At 41.6% G+C, this 16,798-nt stretch overlaps 1 protein-coding gene and 1 long non-coding RNA gene across 5 annotated transcripts in view; both read left to right on the plus strand.

The window, feature by feature from the left end:
* Positions 1 to 2,786: 2,786 nt before the first annotated feature.
* Positions 2,787 to 3,626, plus strand: LOC148853275 (uncharacterized). Its single transcript, XR_016112735.1, has 3 exons — positions 2,787 to 2,871; positions 2,956 to 3,112; positions 3,497 to 3,626. It is a non-coding gene; the product is annotated as an uncharacterized LOC148853275 (long non-coding RNA).
* Positions 3,627 to 4,815: 1,189 nt separating this feature from the next.
* The window catches only part of RAD52-2 (cobalt ion-binding protein), a 100,488-nt gene continuing 88,505 nt past the window's right edge, over positions 4,816 to 16,798 (plus strand). For all 4 annotated transcript variants that reach the window (XM_088983583.1, XM_088983586.1, XM_088983585.1 and 1 more), the window contains exons 1-3: positions 4,816 to 5,066; positions 7,359 to 8,090; positions 8,350 to 8,387. In XM_088983583.1, the coding sequence (XP_088839709.1) occupies positions 7,777 to 8,090; positions 8,350 to 8,387 (352 nt within the window). In that variant the 5' untranslated portion in view covers positions 4,816 to 5,066; positions 7,359 to 7,776. The remainder of the gene's footprint in view (positions 5,067 to 7,358; positions 8,091 to 8,349; positions 8,388 to 16,798) is intronic.

Raw genomic sequence — 16,798 nt, forward strand, 5'->3', positions numbered from 1 at the left:
AGTGATAACCAATAGGCAGATCTAACTCCTTCCACATCTACATCTGTTTCCGGGAAGGAGATGGTGAGTGTATCGCGTGATGAGTATGAGCGGTTCCTCCAAACTACCTCATAGCATACTACTGCCACCCTTGCCCACATCTACTTCTATTATGATCTCCATGACCCTCCTTCTACATGGGCCAATCATGCAGTAGCTAGTGGGGTTGATGCCAGTGATAACCAACAGGTAGATCTAACTCTTTCCACATCTACATCTGTTTCCGGGAAGGAGATGGTGAGTATACCGCATGATGAGTATGAATGGTTCCTCCAAACTACCTCATAGCATACTACTGCCACCCTTGCCCACTCAAGTATAGCTTGTCTGTCATCCAAACCCTCTCCTTGGATTATTGACTTTGGAGCTTCTGATCACATGACAAGGACTCTAAGTGTGTTATCTTCCCTCTCTGAAACTTTCACATCTCAAACTGTTACTCTTGCCAACGGTTCCTCTTCTCCCATCTGTGGTGTTGGTAATATTGACATGATTTCTCTTTCTTTATCATTTATTTTGCATGTCCCTAAGTTTCCATTCAAGCTTATGTCTGTTAGTAAATTAACCAAGACTCTTAATTGCTCTATTACACGTTTTTCTTCCTTTTATGTTTTTCAGGATCTGAAGACGGGGAAGAAGATTGGTGGGGGGCATGAGGTTGGTGGATTGTATTACCTTGAAGGTGGTGAATCGTCAGTTGCTCTTCAGACTTCACTCACTCCTCTACAATGACATTGTCGAATAGGACATCCATCTCTCAAGGCACTCAAGATAATGGTTCCATCTTTGAGTCATTTGTTGTCTTTACAGTGTGAGTCATGTCAGTATGGGAAACATCGTCGTGTTCCCTTTAGTCGTAGAGTTGAAAGTCATATGTTGAGTCATTTTGCTTTGGTTCATTCAGATGTTTGGGACCCGATTAAAATAGAGTCTTATAATGGTTACAAGTATTTTGTCACTTTTATTGATGATTGTTCAAGGATGACATTGATTTATTTAATGAAAGAAATGAGTGAAATATTTTCCATTTTTCAAAAATTCCATGCTGAAATACGTACACAATTTGGTATTCCAATCAAAGTTCTTCGTTCATCAAAGTTCATGCTGAAATACGTACACAATTTGGTGTTTCAAAAATTCCATGCTGAAAATACGTACACAATTTTCCACTTAGAGAGTCTAAGATCTAAATTTAGATCTTAAAGCCTCCCTAATTAGATTAGGAGATGATTGATCTAATCTGCAGATAAGATAAGGGTTATCTCTTATCACTTAAAGGGACTTCTAATCCAAATATGATTTGGGTTAGCAACTCCTAATGGGATTAGGAGTTGATCTCTTAGAGATTATAGAAGTTGTTAGATCAAGACAAGGTGTAAACCTGTGCCAAAGAAAACATGTTCTTGATCTGCTGGATGAAACATGACTTTTAGGTGCAAAATTGGCTGAAACTCTCATGGAACCAAATGCTAAGTTGAGCAGTGATACATGGGAAATATTTGATGATCCTGGAAGGTATAGACAACTAGTGGGGAAGCTGAACTATTTGACTATCACGAGACCAGACATCTCCTTTGCATTCAGCATGGTGAGCCAATTTATGCAGAACCCTCGGATACCTCACTGAGATGCAGTTCTTAGCATTGTAAGGTACTTGAAGGGAGCTCCAGGCCGTGGGTTATTGTACAAACTAGGAGGAAAACTTGAAGTAATTGGGTATACAGATGCAGATTGGGCAGGCTCTGTGTTTGATAGAAGATATACTACAGGTTACTTCACATTTCTTGGAGGAAATCTTGTGACATGGAAGAGTAAGAAGCAGACGGTTGTGGCAAGGAGCAGTGCTGAAGCTGAATATAGAGCCATGTCACACACTACATGTGAATTAGTATGGCTGAGGAATCTCCTACAAGAAATCGAGTTCTCCATAGATAGACCTATGAAATTGTATAGTGACAATCAAGCTGCACTCCACATCTCATCCAACATTGTTTTTCATGAGAGAACAAAGCACATAGAGATTGATTGCCACTTTGTGAAGGAGAATGTCTTTACTGGAGAGATAAACACAGAACATGTGGGCTCATGAGTTAAAAAAAAATTATTAAGCGAGCCTTAATATATTATTAACCAATTACAATTAACTAATTAACTATTTTTAAAAAAATTAATTAGTTAATTAACGAAGTCATGTGTTACTGTCGTCTGACGTGGCCGATGATGTAGCATAACAGGAAAAAACCCGTCCCCAACTGTGAGATGTTGTGAGGGACAATCATGTAGTGGGGTGGGTGATTTGGTCTATGAAGGCTCCTTGAACTTTCTTGCATATCGGGATCATCAAATACCCATGCATAACTACCGACTAGTAGTTGCAACTTTTTCCTTTTACAGCTTTTAGCCTAATAGTTTGTTATTGTAACTGTTGATTGACTATGCGCATGCTTGGTTAAGTGGGCGTTTCTTGTAAAACGCCGCCAAGTCTATGCCAGGTACGGGCGTTTATTGAGCCTTGAACCAATGTTTGGTTTATTAATTTATTAAAAAACCGGTAAAAACGAAAAAAGCTTAAATTTTTGTGCCTGGAGCCATTGGGGGAAGCGACAAATTCTTGCTTCCCTAATGGCCTGGCATTTTTTTGAAACACATGGCTGACATGGCATCGATGCCCAATGTGGTTGATCTAATGCATCACGGTCCACGAAACTCATTAGAATACTTATACCTTTTTTCTAGACACTCTTAATGCGTTTTAAGAGAACTTTGCTGTGCCATTGTTTCATTGAAGAGAGGAACTACTGCTGTCTATTGTTTTCCCGTTCGTTGATGCTAGTAAGACCGCCATCTACCTTGAGACCCTCTACTATTTCTATTTTCTTCTGGTAAGCTAGTCCATATTGACATTTTTTTATGCAGATCTATTCTTCTTCTCGCAAGTCTTCCCTGTTCACAAACCATTTATGGTTTTCTTCCCGTCGTCGACCCTGAGATCTACCTATTCTCCCATTCGTTGGCGCTAGTAAGACCACCGTCGACCATGCATGAGACCCTCTATTCTTTCTGTTTTCTTTTGGTAAGCTAGTTCATATTGACTTTTCTTTTTTTTTTTTTTTTTTTTTTTGCGTATCTATTACTTCTTCCCGCAAGTCTCCCGTAGTCCCCTGCACTCTTTTCCCCGCCAACGAGCCTGAGATCTATTTGTTGCCGTATCCAACTCAAATGGTAGTTTGGATCTCAAAATATGCAAGTAAGGGTGGTTTGACCATTGGATCGATTCAATGGCACCCAAATATCAAGGAAAGGTGACACTGAATCATCCATATGGCTATTTCTTGAAACGCCCTTCAAAAACAGCAAAAAAATGGGAAATGTTTATGGACTGTTTCTGGAAACGCCTACAAAAAGCCCAACCTCTCATTAAAATTAATCGTCATCGACTGTTATTTTCTTCTTCTAGATTTCTTCTGCAATACTTCTGCATCTGCAAGCCGTGTGAGAACACTAGCTCGAGGCAAGCACAAGCCTTCTTCTCGGTCTTGGGAAAAGTTAGATACCATTCTGGTATCAAAGCCGGATCCTTCCTAGGCAGCGGAGATGGCCAGCCTCGAGCTAGTGTTCTCACAGGCTCAGCTAGCGGAGATCCGGGGAATGATCGCAGTGTTGTCAGCAACCGGGGGCCGCCCTGATGAGGGAAGCCGACGAACCTCTACGGAAGGATACCACGACATCGGAAAGGGGGTCGAAGTGCAGACGTCAACCGGAGGATCGCAGTTTAATACTCTCTGGAAGCCAATGCTACAGTAGTTGCGGAAGTTTAATTTAATGGGAATTATCCAGATGGATGGCTCGTACTTCTTGAACAATATTTTGAACTTCAACACTCCAGAGGAGCAGTGGGTAGCGACGGCAAATTTGGGGCTAGAAGGCGACTCCGGATGACATCTCCTGCTCATAATAACTCTGCCCACGTCTCTTACAATACACTATCTCCAGTGAATTGGGAACATCTCCACTACATAATATTATGTAAGAGGATGAGATGTTCTATGTGTGGCTGTGATGTTATATGGGTAGATGTGGACAGAGTTTGAATGAGCAGGAGATCCGGATTCCTAGAAGGCAAGCTGGCAAGGGTGGTGGAGCGATATTGTTGATGAAGGGACAGGCAAAAAAATTTGAAGTGCTCATTTAACGTGCTTATTTTGTTGTTGTTAGAATTAGTCTTGGGCCCACGTGCAATTTAGCCACATGGCCCACTTGTAGTTAGTTGGTTGCAGGGTTGTTACACCACAACCGACCACCTCTGTTGTAATTATAAATACTGCCATATTAGAATAAGAAATTACAATTTTTACTCATTCCTGATACCTCCTTACATGGTATCAGAGCCAAACCTCATTGCAAATCCCTTTCCTTCGTCGCATGCTCACAGGGTGCAATTAACCTTTCTCATCACCCATTTTTTTCGCCTTTGCCAATCTTTTTTTTACATAGCCTTACTCCATCACAATTATACTTCATCGCAGACTCGTAGAGTGCGATTAACTTTCTCTTTAGAGCACTGCTGTGACGCTTGCCACAAAGCAAACAAACTCAGTTTCTATTCCCCATCAGGTAGTCCATGTCTTCTCGGCCATTTCAATTACTCCATTGTGACATTTGGAGAGGTTATAAGATACCACCTCATAGTGGAGCCATATACTTTCTTACATTGGTTGATGAATTTAGCAAATGTATTTGGGTTTATCTACTTCGAAATAAATCAGATGTTGTATCTTTTTTTTTTTTATTTTGTGCAATGGTGCCTCGACAATTTGGACACACACTCCAAGTTCTCCATTCAGATAATGGGTCTGAATTTCATTCATGCCCCTTGCAATAGTTCCTTATCACACAAGGGGTTGAACTTCAACGTAGTGGCATCGACACGCCGCAATAGAATGACATTGCTGAACGAGAACATCGCCATTTACTAGAAGTTTCCAGAGCCCTCCGATTCCATGCCTACATGCCTATATCATTTTGGGGTGAGTGCTTACAAACCGCGATCTATATTATCAACCGCTTACCAACCCCTTTACTCTCAAACAAGTCACCATATGAAGTCATGTTCCAAAAACCACCCTGTTATAATCACATGAAGTCTTTTGGGTGTCTATGTTATGTGCAGGTCAGCTCCAAACTTTATGATAAATTTGCTAGTAGAGCCATCTGATGTGCCTTTGTTGGATATCCTTATGGCCAAAAGGGATGCAAACTATATAACTTTGAGTTACACCAACTATTCATTGCACGAGATGTCATTTTCTATGAGTCTCAATTCCCTTTTAAGAACCAACAATCTCCCATCACCATTCCTGAACCATGCATTTTTCCATCCCCCAACCCCACATTTGATGACACACCTATTCCACCACCTTCACAAATTGAAGTCTAGCCCACAATTGACTAAACACAACCCATTCTACTACCCAATCCAACATTTGTTGATCCCCAATCCATAATCAACAACCATCCGTCTACTGTTGATAACATTCAACACAATGTTCGATCCAAGCGCACAACTAGAAACCCCACTCACCTCCAAGATTATGTCATCAACCTACCACCATCTTTGGCACATTAGACCTATGTTGTTTCTTCTCATATAGAATTTGAATCAACCACTTTCACTCAAGCCAACAGGGATTTGATGGCGCCAAACCATGGCAAATGAAATCTCAGCCCTAGATTGCAACAATACTTGGATTCTTGTGGACTTGCCCCCAGGAAAGCACCCACTTGGTTTAAAATGGGTGTATAAAATTAAATACAAAGCGGATGGCTCTATCAAGAGGTTCAAAGCTCATCTTGTGGCTAAAGGATATACCCAGGCTGAAGGATTGGATTACCACGACACCTTTGCACTAGTAGCAAAATTAGTCACAATACGATGTCTATTGGCAATGACTGCAATAAGAAATTGGAAAATTCACCAATTCAATGTTAATAATGTTTTTCTACATGGTAACATTCATGAGGAAGTATATATGACTATTCCTCAAGGTTTTTCTTGAGGAGGAGAACATAGAGTATGCAAATTACAAAAATCCCTCTATAGCCTTAAACAGGCATCCCACATGTGGTTTGAAAAGCTTACTCAAGCCCTTCTCTCTTTGGGCTTCAAACAATCACATGCCGACTATTTTCTCTTTACATTGACTTCGAGTGACTCCTTCATAGCTGCACTAATATATGTTGATGATGTTCTCCTGATTGGAAATGATTCTACACGAATCACATCTATCAAGCAGTTCATGGACAACAGGTTCAAAATCAAAGATCTTAGCCCCCAAAAATATTTTTTGAGACTCGAAGTCCATCGTTTGGTTGATGGCATATTTCCCAGTCAACATAAATACATCACTAATATTCTCAATGACACCGGGATGCAAGACTACAAACCATCACCAACACCCATGGAGGCCCAACACCATTTTGATGACCCTTCCAACCCCATTGTGGCTGACCCTTCATCTTATCACAGACTCATGGGCCATTTAGTTTACCTCACAATAACCAGGCCCGATCTCTCGTTTGTTGTAAATTGTCTCAATCAACATATACATGAGCCTTGTCAAGAGCATCTTGATGCTGCCTTATGTGTTGTTCAGTATCTCAAAGGCACTCCATTGCATGGCATATCTCTTCCGAACAATAGCAACATTTTTTCTCACTGGATACTTTGATTCTGATTGGGCTAGTTGCCCTGTCACCCGATGATCAACCACTAGCTACATCACCTTACTTGGCTTGTCTCCTCTATCTTAGAAAACCAAGAAGCAACCGACTGTCTCTCGCTCTTCGACAGAAATAGAATACCAAGCAATGGTCTCTGTCATAGCCGAATTAGTTTGGCTTCGACATCTTTTAGCTGATCTCACCATTCAACTTTCATCACCTATGCAACTGCAATGTGACAACAAGACAACACTTCACATAGCAACCAATCTAGTTTTTCACAAAAGAACGAAACACATTGAAATTGACTGTCATTTCATTCGTGAACAAGTGCAAAATGGCTCATTACAGACTCATCACTTATCGAGCTCTTCCACAAAAATCCCCGATACCTCCTTACAGTTGTATTTCACCTACTAAGGTTCGATCCTTTGCGTTGGATAGAAGGTATAATAGGCTCCAGCGAGCAAACGTGGCAGGGAGGTTGGCGGAGATCAACCAATCAGGGTTAATACAGTAATACCTCGACCAATTTAAGCTCCTATCAAGCAGGATTAAAGGCTTGAGCGAGGACTTCCTAACTGGATGCTTCGTGGCAGGGCTCAAACCGAAGGTGCAAGCAGGCGTGGAGATTTCAGCTTTCTTCACTCACTAAGGCCTTTCAGTTGGCGCTGTTGGAGGGAAGAGTGGGCGATGAAGAGACAAAACAATTTCGGCAGGAGGTTCCCCGGCCCAAAGGCTTCACACTTTCAATGATGGATCAACCACCGGCATTGACTACCAAGAGCACTCCACCAGAGATGTCAACCAACCCAAACCCAAGTTTAGGTGAGGCCTTAATTTTCTGGCCGAGGCCCAGCCCGCAGCTCTATAAAACTTAGGCCCAACCAGTGCAAAAACTCGAGCTAGTTCGGGTTGGACCCGCCGAAGTTGCACCCATGTCGGTAATATTATCCCTTTCTCATTTTTACCTTCTCCTCTTCTGTATCTTCATTCTTCAATAATCCGGTCGTCGTTATGGCCTTGCAAAACCCGATTTTCCTCGCGAACAATCGCATTTTGACAATCTCTTCCTCTTTCTGCTCCTTCTCTAATGAGCTTCGGATTTCTCAGCGGAGAAGTATCCCGGTACCTTCGCCTGTGGTATGGGCTCTGGACAAGAACAGTAGCGGTAGCAACGCTGGTAAGAAAGCGGCCGTGCCTAACTCGAATTATGTGGTACCTCTAGACAAGTCGCCCTGCTTTATGCGCCCGCTAGAGGAGATCCTCAGAGATCTTAACAAGAGGGTCCCGAACAACATTATCAAGCCGGACTCCAACTGCATCCCCTGGTTGGATATACATTGTAACTGTATTCTTGATTCCTGAATATATCTCTCTCCCTTACTTGTTTTCTTCTACTTCGTTCTCATTTTCTAGAATGTTAATAGTTTATTCTGTGGATGCCTATCATGTGTGTCTTTGAATCCAACCAGCTGTGCTGGAAATTGATCCGTGTCTCGTCTATACTTTTTTCACAGATAACTGGTCACCCCAATATGGATTAGCAAATTGTCTAGCTTACTTGGTTTTTCTTGGTTCTTTGTGTAGGTACCATGCTAACAGGATGTTGAGCTTCTATGCTCCAGGTGAGCCCCTTCCACTAAACAAATTTACATCCATCCCATCAGGAGGGATTTGAAACTGTCTAGCTACCCCCTCCTTACATACTTTATAGGCTATGTTATGGGCCGATACATTCATAGTTCTATTTATAACTTATATTACATTTATGAAAACTAAGTAGACGAGGTATTTTGTCAAGATGTATCTTCTCCATCCAAGCATATTTCATTGTCTTCATATTTACAAGCTGCACCATATGCTGAGCATCAGATAAAACAGATAAAACAGATAAAACGCTGATCTTTCTTTCTCCAACCACGCATATAAGTAGACAACGTATTTCGTCAAGATGTATCTTCTCCATCCACGCATATTTCATTGTTTTCATATTTACAAGCTGCACCATATGCCGAGCATCAGATAAAACAGATAAAACGCTGATCTTTCTTCTCCTTGCTTCCTGTAAACCTGCTATTAGGGCCTTCTATTCCGCTTCAGATGCCTCTCAGGCCATGCAAGGATACCCTGCACCATTATTTGACATTAACACTTAGCTAAATGTATCTGTCCCAGTTTGGTACATATAAGATCCATCAACATACATATTCTCCATTACCATAGTCATCTGTCAATACAAGAGGCTGTTGTGTCTGATTTAGCTTATGAGATTGGAGTGGCATGTATATATACTGTCTAAGAGTCTCCTTGGATGCATCACTTTGTTTTCATCTGGAATTTTGTTTCTAGCATCTCATATTAGCCTAAAGGCTATCAATGCCTTGGTCAATAAAAGTTATTGTTGACCCTTAGATTCAGAGTCCAACTTATTTTGAAGCCAATCTTATAAAATTTCATGAACAAGCTTCTCTTTTGTTGCCTTTGGATTGATTCCCACCTATAACTTAAACGAGATTGCTCTGGCATAGGCACGCGTGGATAAGAGATGATTCAAAGTCTCTTTTTCCGTGACAAAAAAGACAAGTCTGTTCCTTGACCTTCATAAAATGTAGTTTATCTCGTGTTTAAATTCTGCCCCAATAAACCTTCCAAGCAAAAAATTTGAAATCTGCAAGGTATTTTTGTCCTCCATATGTTACCCCGTGTTATTTTCTGCTGTGAGCCTTTCTTTTCTTGTTTATTTATTTATTTATTTTTCTGCAACATTCCTTTTCATGCGTGGTGTGAGTGTTGTTAATAATAGTGCATGGTTGTGACATTACTGTTACTGATCCAATGATGATACTAAAATGAACTTGTAGAAATAGTCAAATATTTGATAACAAGTTTAGTGAGGAAATATCTGTGGCCAGGAAAGTCAAGGGGGTGCTTTTGTCTTAGTTGGCCTCAAATTCCTTGTGAAGGCCTACTGATAATTTTTTTTTTTGATGGAGTTTCTTATTTTGTAATTAATCAGAGGTTATAGCAAGGTGCCAACCAGTGGGTTGGTAAGGTCTCCTGCTGGCCATAGCGGAGACTTGGGGTCAAATCCTGCCTGCACCTGGGTTGGGGGGGTTATGGGTTGCGGGATGGGCTACCTCCCGTTGTGTAGCCCCTTCAAAAAGAAAAAAAAAATCAGAGGTTATACAGCAATCTTTTTGTATATTCCCCAGTGTACAGTCTGTTGTTGTGCATGGGTGTTGGCTTTTGAAGATTAATACAATTATACTTTATCTTTTCTCAAAACAAACAAAAATGAACTTGTGGTTGTGGCAATTGAGACTCAAGTCTCAATGTTGCAAGCAGAAGACCTGTATGGGTGAGTGAACTAAATGTATATGTTGATTGTTGTGCATATGTACCTGTAACCATCTTTTAAATGAACTGATTATCATATTGGTATGATTATTGAATTTAGCAGGATTTGGTGGATGCCAGTTTATGTTAACAGAAATTCAAAACTGTTTTTTTGACATTTTTTTTTCTCTGATGACATTTCAAAATTTCCATCATTTTGCATCCTAACAGATCTCATTTTGTAGTCTAGTTCAACTAACTCAACTCAACAAACATGCCAGCTGTCAGAATATAAATTTTGAGGTATGACCCAATTATTGGGGATTGGTATCAAGTGAAGGGTTATGATACAACAATCATTGATATATAGAAATTGAGACTATAGTCTTGAAAGCTTGACGGTTCCTAAGCTTTTGTCTTCCTCTGTGTCTCCTTCACTTGTGCCTTTTGTCCTCCCTTTTAGCGAAGCACAGACATTTATGATGAATGAGATTTGGTGTAAACCTATTCCACCTATGATAAGAACCTTTTTGGTGGGAGGCTTTCATTTGAGAATTAGTTCTTGTGAATGGCTTCAAAAGAAAAGACCAAATTGGGTTCTTTCTCCTCATATATGTTCTATTGTATGGCTAGTGGATAGTCTTCTCAAGGATTAAAATTTTGCAATGTATCAACCTGTATCGGTTGGTCACCGATATGCAAAAAAATAGGTGTTTCAGGGTTTGACCTGGACAACATAGGATATGTTTGGTTGTGTTATGATGAGAGAGATGAGGCTACTCCCAAGCTGCTGGTACATAGGAGCATCATGAAGAGGCTGTCCATTATCCTTAGATAGTTTTGGATTTACTTCCAAAGGTGTATCTTTCTACTTAATAATCAGTTAGATTAACAAGGTTGACAAGACCCATAGCATATTTTTGCTGATTCACAAAGCATCCACGGGAAGTGCAAGTCACTTCCAAGCCCCAAAAATATGTCAACAGTTCAAGATCCTTCATCTTAAATGATTGACTTAGAAATTCCTTCTTGTACAATTCCCTCACCATCATCTCTAGTAATGATGATATTATTAGTGTAGAGAACACTGATGTGGGCCCCACTGCAGTGGTCCCCACTGTGTTCGTAGGACAGCAGTATTTGTTTCAGTTATAGTAGTGTCAGTTTGAGTCAGTTTGCTAATTCAGCTGTTATTTATTTCAGTTTTATTTACTTTCTTTATTATGTAAGTACCAAGGGCAGATGTGTCCTTTCATCATGTACTAAACATAAACCTATAAATATTAAGAGAGTGGCGGCGGTAGATCTGTTAAGAATCTGTCCCTCCTTTCAGCAACTTGTGTTTTCTTGCTTCTCTTCTATTCTCTCCATTTTCTCTCATCTTACTTTTCTGTTTTACAGACCTAAAACCTTTTAGGATTCAAGACTGATTATAGTCTTGATCTTCTACTTGGTATTAGAGCCTATCTAGGGCTTCTCATGTGTATCTAGTCCAGCCGATCACACGAGAACTAGCTAGGGCTGGAAGCCTTGAAGAAGTTTTTTGGCGGCTGAATCTTGGAGATTACCAGGACAGGTTCGCAGCAGTTGAAGACTTGCCGCAGCCTGCAGAGAGTTGGTAATCAGGAAGAGGCAGCGAAGGTTAGGGTTCAGGTAACCCTAGAAGACAGTACACCGAAGGCAGGTAATCAGTAAGTAAGTTTGTTTCTTTACTGATTTTTAGAGATTGCAATCAGTCGAGATAGGTTGGACCTATCTAGAAAGAGGGGCCAAACTGTGTTCAAGTTTGCTTTAGGGTTTGGCTTGCCGAACTGTGATTAAGTTTGTGTCTAGGGTTTGATTGTTGGGCCGAACCCTCATCTTCAAAGGGGATTAGTTTTTTGGGTTTCATAGTGCCCTACAACAAGTCCTACTAGTGCGGACTGCTTGGAGAGTGCAGCTGAGCACTTTAGTGATTTCAGATCACTAATTTTCTTCAAACCAACAGTTGAAGCCCTATTTTTGCTCTCACAGTAGTGGGCTCCACAGTAGTGGTTTCAGAGAACAGCATTTCAGATTGATAGGCGATTGATTTCAGATCAGTTTTGTGTTGGTATTCCTGATCGGATCAGACCAGTTTCAGATCAGTTTCAGATTGGTTTTGTGTTGGTATTTCTGATCGGATCAGATCAGTTTCAGATCAGATCAGTTTCGGATCAGCTTTCAGACTTACTTCCTTGACTCTATTTTCTGGTATAATTGCTCTAACAATTTGTAGCCACTGAATCTTGATCAAAGATGGAGTTCAAGGGTCAGGGAGATAGTAGTTTTGGAAACCACAGTTATGGTAATGTATTTGAAACCGAGTTTTAGATTACGACTATGAGATTTGATGGGTCAAATTATTTGGAGTGGGCACAATCAGCCATGACGGCTATTGGAGGAAGGGGAAAACTAGGTTACCTCTTGGGAGATGTGAAAGAACCTTTCAAGGAGGACCCAATATACACCAAGTGGGTTCAAGAGAACTATTTAGTTATGGCATGGCTGTGTAATTCCATGCAGCCACATATCAACCGAAATTACTTGTGGGCAAAGACAACCAAAGAAATATGGGATGTTGTGAAAGAAACCTATTCCCAACCCCTCAATGTTGCCAGAGCCTATGAACTAAAGTGTGAGGTGAACAGCCTTAAACAAGGAGAGAAGCCAGTTTCTGTCTACTTCTCTACCTTGAAATCCTTGTGGCATGAGATTGACCATCTGGAGACCCTTGAGTGGGAGAGTCCCAAAGATGCACAGACTCACAGAAAACAAGTTGAGACGAATAGGGTATTTGAGTTTCTGGTTGGTTTGAATTCATAATATGACATTGTGCGACAACAGATATTGACAAGAGATAGTGTGACCCTTTCTCAAGCATACTCCTTGGTGCATAGTGAAGAGACCAGGAGGAAAGTTATGATGCAGCCTCAGCCTTCTTTCCCAGCCTTGATAGCTATTAAACCCAAGCCAGAGGGTGGCTCAGAAAGGGACCGGAAGAAGGAAGATAAACGAGATCTGGTATGTGAACATTGCAAGAAACCCAAGCACACAAAAGATACTTGTTGGAAGCTACATCCTCACTTGGTCCCAGCAAAACTGAGAAATAAGAAGGGTAATGCTCATATAGCAGTGAACACCGATTCAACATCCTCATCAGGTACATCCCTGGAGACTTTAGCTGCTGTTCGGGCTGCCCTCATACAGTTGGAAAAGGAAGTTGGAAGTTCAGCTCAGCCATCCCAGTCCCCATCAGCTCCTGCTACATCTGCATTTGCACATTCAGGTACTCGAGCCTCAGCTTACCATGCTTCAGCTCCAAGTAATACTGATCACTGCTGGGTAATAGATTCAGGTGCATCTGACCATATGACTAGCTTGCCATCTTTGTTTACTTCTTATCACTTGTCCTTTGGCCGAGATAGAGTATCCATTGCTGATGGCTCTCTTGTTTCCATTTCGGGCAAGGGGGACATCAAGTTATCGGACACTATCTCTTTATCTTCTGTTTTGCATGTTCCTAAGCTTGATGCCAACCTCCTTTTAGTTAGTAGTATTACCAAACACATGAACTATTCAGTAACCTTTTTTCCTGACCGATGTGTGTTTCAGGATTTGGAGACGAGGAAGGTGATTGGAACTGGCCGTGAGACGAACGGGATCTATCTGCTTGGGGAGAGTACCCGACGGGAAGAGTCAGTGGATAAGAAGTCTTTTGTTTCCCAGTTTGTGAGTTTGGTTATGCTTTGGCATAACCGATTAGGTCATTTATCTTTCAAGTCTTTGAAGAGTTTGTTTCCTGCTTTATTTGAGTCTGTTGAGCTATCAGGAGTAATTTCCCTTTTGATATTGTGCATACTGATGTTTGGGGGCCATATCATATCTCTTCTATGGGTGGGTACAGATATTTTCTACTATTTGTTGATGACCATACCCGGTTTTCTTGGGTATATCTTATGCGTTCTCGGGATGAGGTTCTTGCTCTGACCCAAAACTTCCATCAGATGATTCTCACTCAGTTTGGAACTAAAATCAAAGTCCTCAGATCTGATAATGCAAAGGAATACTTTGCTCAACCATTGACCTCCTACCTTCGTAGCCATGGAGTTATTCACCGGAGCACTTGCCCTTATACACCACAGCAGAACGGCGTTGCCGAAAGGAAGAATAGGCATATCTTGGAGGTGGATAGAAGCATTATGTTTACCTCCAATGTACCTATTCGCTTCTGGGGTGATGCTATCCTCACGGCAGTTTATCTCATTAATTGAGTTCCTTCCCGGGTCCTTGATATGAGAACCCCCTTTTCCCTTCTTTACCCAGACAAGGAGTTGTTCATTGTTCCCCTTAAAACCTTTGGTTGTACCTGTTTTGTTCAGCTTCTCGGGCCTCATCATTCCAAGTTTGACCCTAAGGCCTCCAAATGCATTTTCCTTGGTTATGCACAAACTCAAAAGGGTTATTGCTGCTATGATCTAGTTTCAGGGAAACGGTTTGTCTCTATGGATGTCACCTTCTTTGAGGAGACATCCTACTATCCTAGGGTTTCTCCTCAGGGGGAGAGCAGTAAAAGTGGGGCTGTTTTGAGTTTCTTTCCTCAGGGGGAGAGTAGTGAGAGTGGAAGTGGGGTTGTTTTGAGCAGTGAGAGTGGAAGTGGGGCTGTTCCTTTACCTATTCCACTGGGTAATGAAGGTTGTAGTGGTGAGGGTGGTCAGAGGGAGCCGGAGTTGAGAGTCTATCACAGGCGATGCAGGCAGGTTGATCCTAGTCTTTGGCAGTCCTGGCCAGATCCAGTTCCTTCTGCGGCTCCAGATCCAGAGCCTACTGAGATACCTCTCGCTGTTGCCACTTCCCCTCCTGTGGATGACCTTGATCTCCCTATTGCCATTCGCAAAGGGAAACGACATTGCACCACTTCTACAGCTCACAGCATCTCACAGTTCCTATCCTATGATCGTCTATCACCATCTTACCGGTCCTATCAAACTTCCATTGCCGATGTCCCTATTCCAAGAACAGTGAGATGCAGATGGTTGACCCACCAAAAGGAAAGAAACCAGTGGGATGCAGATGGGTATTCACTGTAAAGCATAATGCTGATGGCTCTATTGAAAGATACAAAGCCCGGCTGGTTGAAAAGGGATTCACTCAGACTTATGGTATAGACTACTTGGAGACCTTTGCCCCAGTAGCCAAGATGACCACCATTCAAGTTTTGTTATCCCTTGCAGCAAATCATTCTTGGCCCCTGTTTTAGATGGATGTTAAAAATGCCTTTCTGAATGGAAACTTACAAGAAGAGGTTTACATGCAGTTGCCTCCTGGATTCTATGATACAGAGACAGGTAAGAAGGTTTGTCGACTGAACAAGGCATTGTATGGTTTGAAGCAGTCACCTAGAGCCTAGTTTGATAGGTTCAGATTAGCCCTTGGAAGGTTTGGTTATGTACAGGCTCAGTCAGATCATACACTATTCATCAAAAGGATGGAGTCCTCTCTAACACTACTAGTAGTATATGTAGATGATATTGTGGTGACAGGAAATGACAGTCATGAGATTGAGTCTCTCAAGCAGCTCCTTCATCAAGAGTTTGAGGTAAAAGATCTTGGTGCACTACGGTATTTTTTGGGTATTGAGGTTGCTAGATCCAAGCAGGGGATTTTTATCTCCCAGAGAAAATATGTTCTAGATCTGTTGGCGGAAACTGGAAAGCTGGGTGTTAAGCCGGCCGATACACCCATCGAACAAAATCACAAGATTAGTGCAGAGGGTGGGGACCTTCTTGAGGACAAAGTTATGTTCCAATGATTGGTTGGAAAGCTTCTATATCTCTGTCTCACTCGGCCGGATATCAGCTATGCAGTTAGTGTTGTCAGCCAGTACATGCACTCCCCTAGAACTTCTTATCTTCTTGCGGCAGAACGAATATTAGCATACTTGAAGAGATGCCCGGGTAGAGGTATATTACTCAAGAACAATAATCATATGAGGGTGGAAGTCTATACAAATGCCGATTGGGCTGGAAGTGTTGATGACAGAAGGTCTACCTCTGGATATTGTGCCCTTGTGGGAGGTAACCTTGTCTCTTGGAGGAGTAAGAAGCAGAGTGTTGTTTCCCGCTCCAGTGCTGAAGCAGAATACAGGTCAATGGCTAATGGAGTGGCTGAAATCTTATGGCTGAGGTCACTACTTGAAGAGTTGGGTATTGACTATGAAAAACCCTTAATGTTGTATTGTGATAATCAGGCAGCTATTAATATAGCTCACAACCCAGTGCAGCATGATAGAACTAAACATATTGAAGTTGATCGACATTTTGTGCGAGAAAGAGTTATATCACAAGAAGTGTGTCTTCCGTACATCACATCCAATATGCAGCTTGCGGATATCCTCACCAAGGCTATACCGAGGAAGAAGTTAGAGACAGACCTATCCAAGTTGGGCATGATAGATATCTACTCCCAACTTGAGGGGGAGTGTAGAGAACGCTGATGTGGGCCCCACTGCAGTGGTCTCCACCGTGTTCGTAGGACAGCAGTATTTGTTTCAGTTATAGTAGCGTCAGTTTGAGTCAATTTGCTAATTCAGCTGTTATTTATTTCAGTTTTATTTACTTTCTTTATTATGTAAGTACCAAGGGCAGATGTGTCCTTTCATCATGTACTAAACATAAACCTA

Source organism: Nelumbo lutea, chromosome 4 (assembly GCF_056320005.1).
Source record: "Nelumbo lutea isolate HS-2025 chromosome 4, American lotus-T2T, whole genome shotgun sequence".
Lineage (NCBI taxonomy): Eukaryota > Viridiplantae > Streptophyta > Magnoliopsida > Proteales > Nelumbonaceae > Nelumbo > Nelumbo lutea.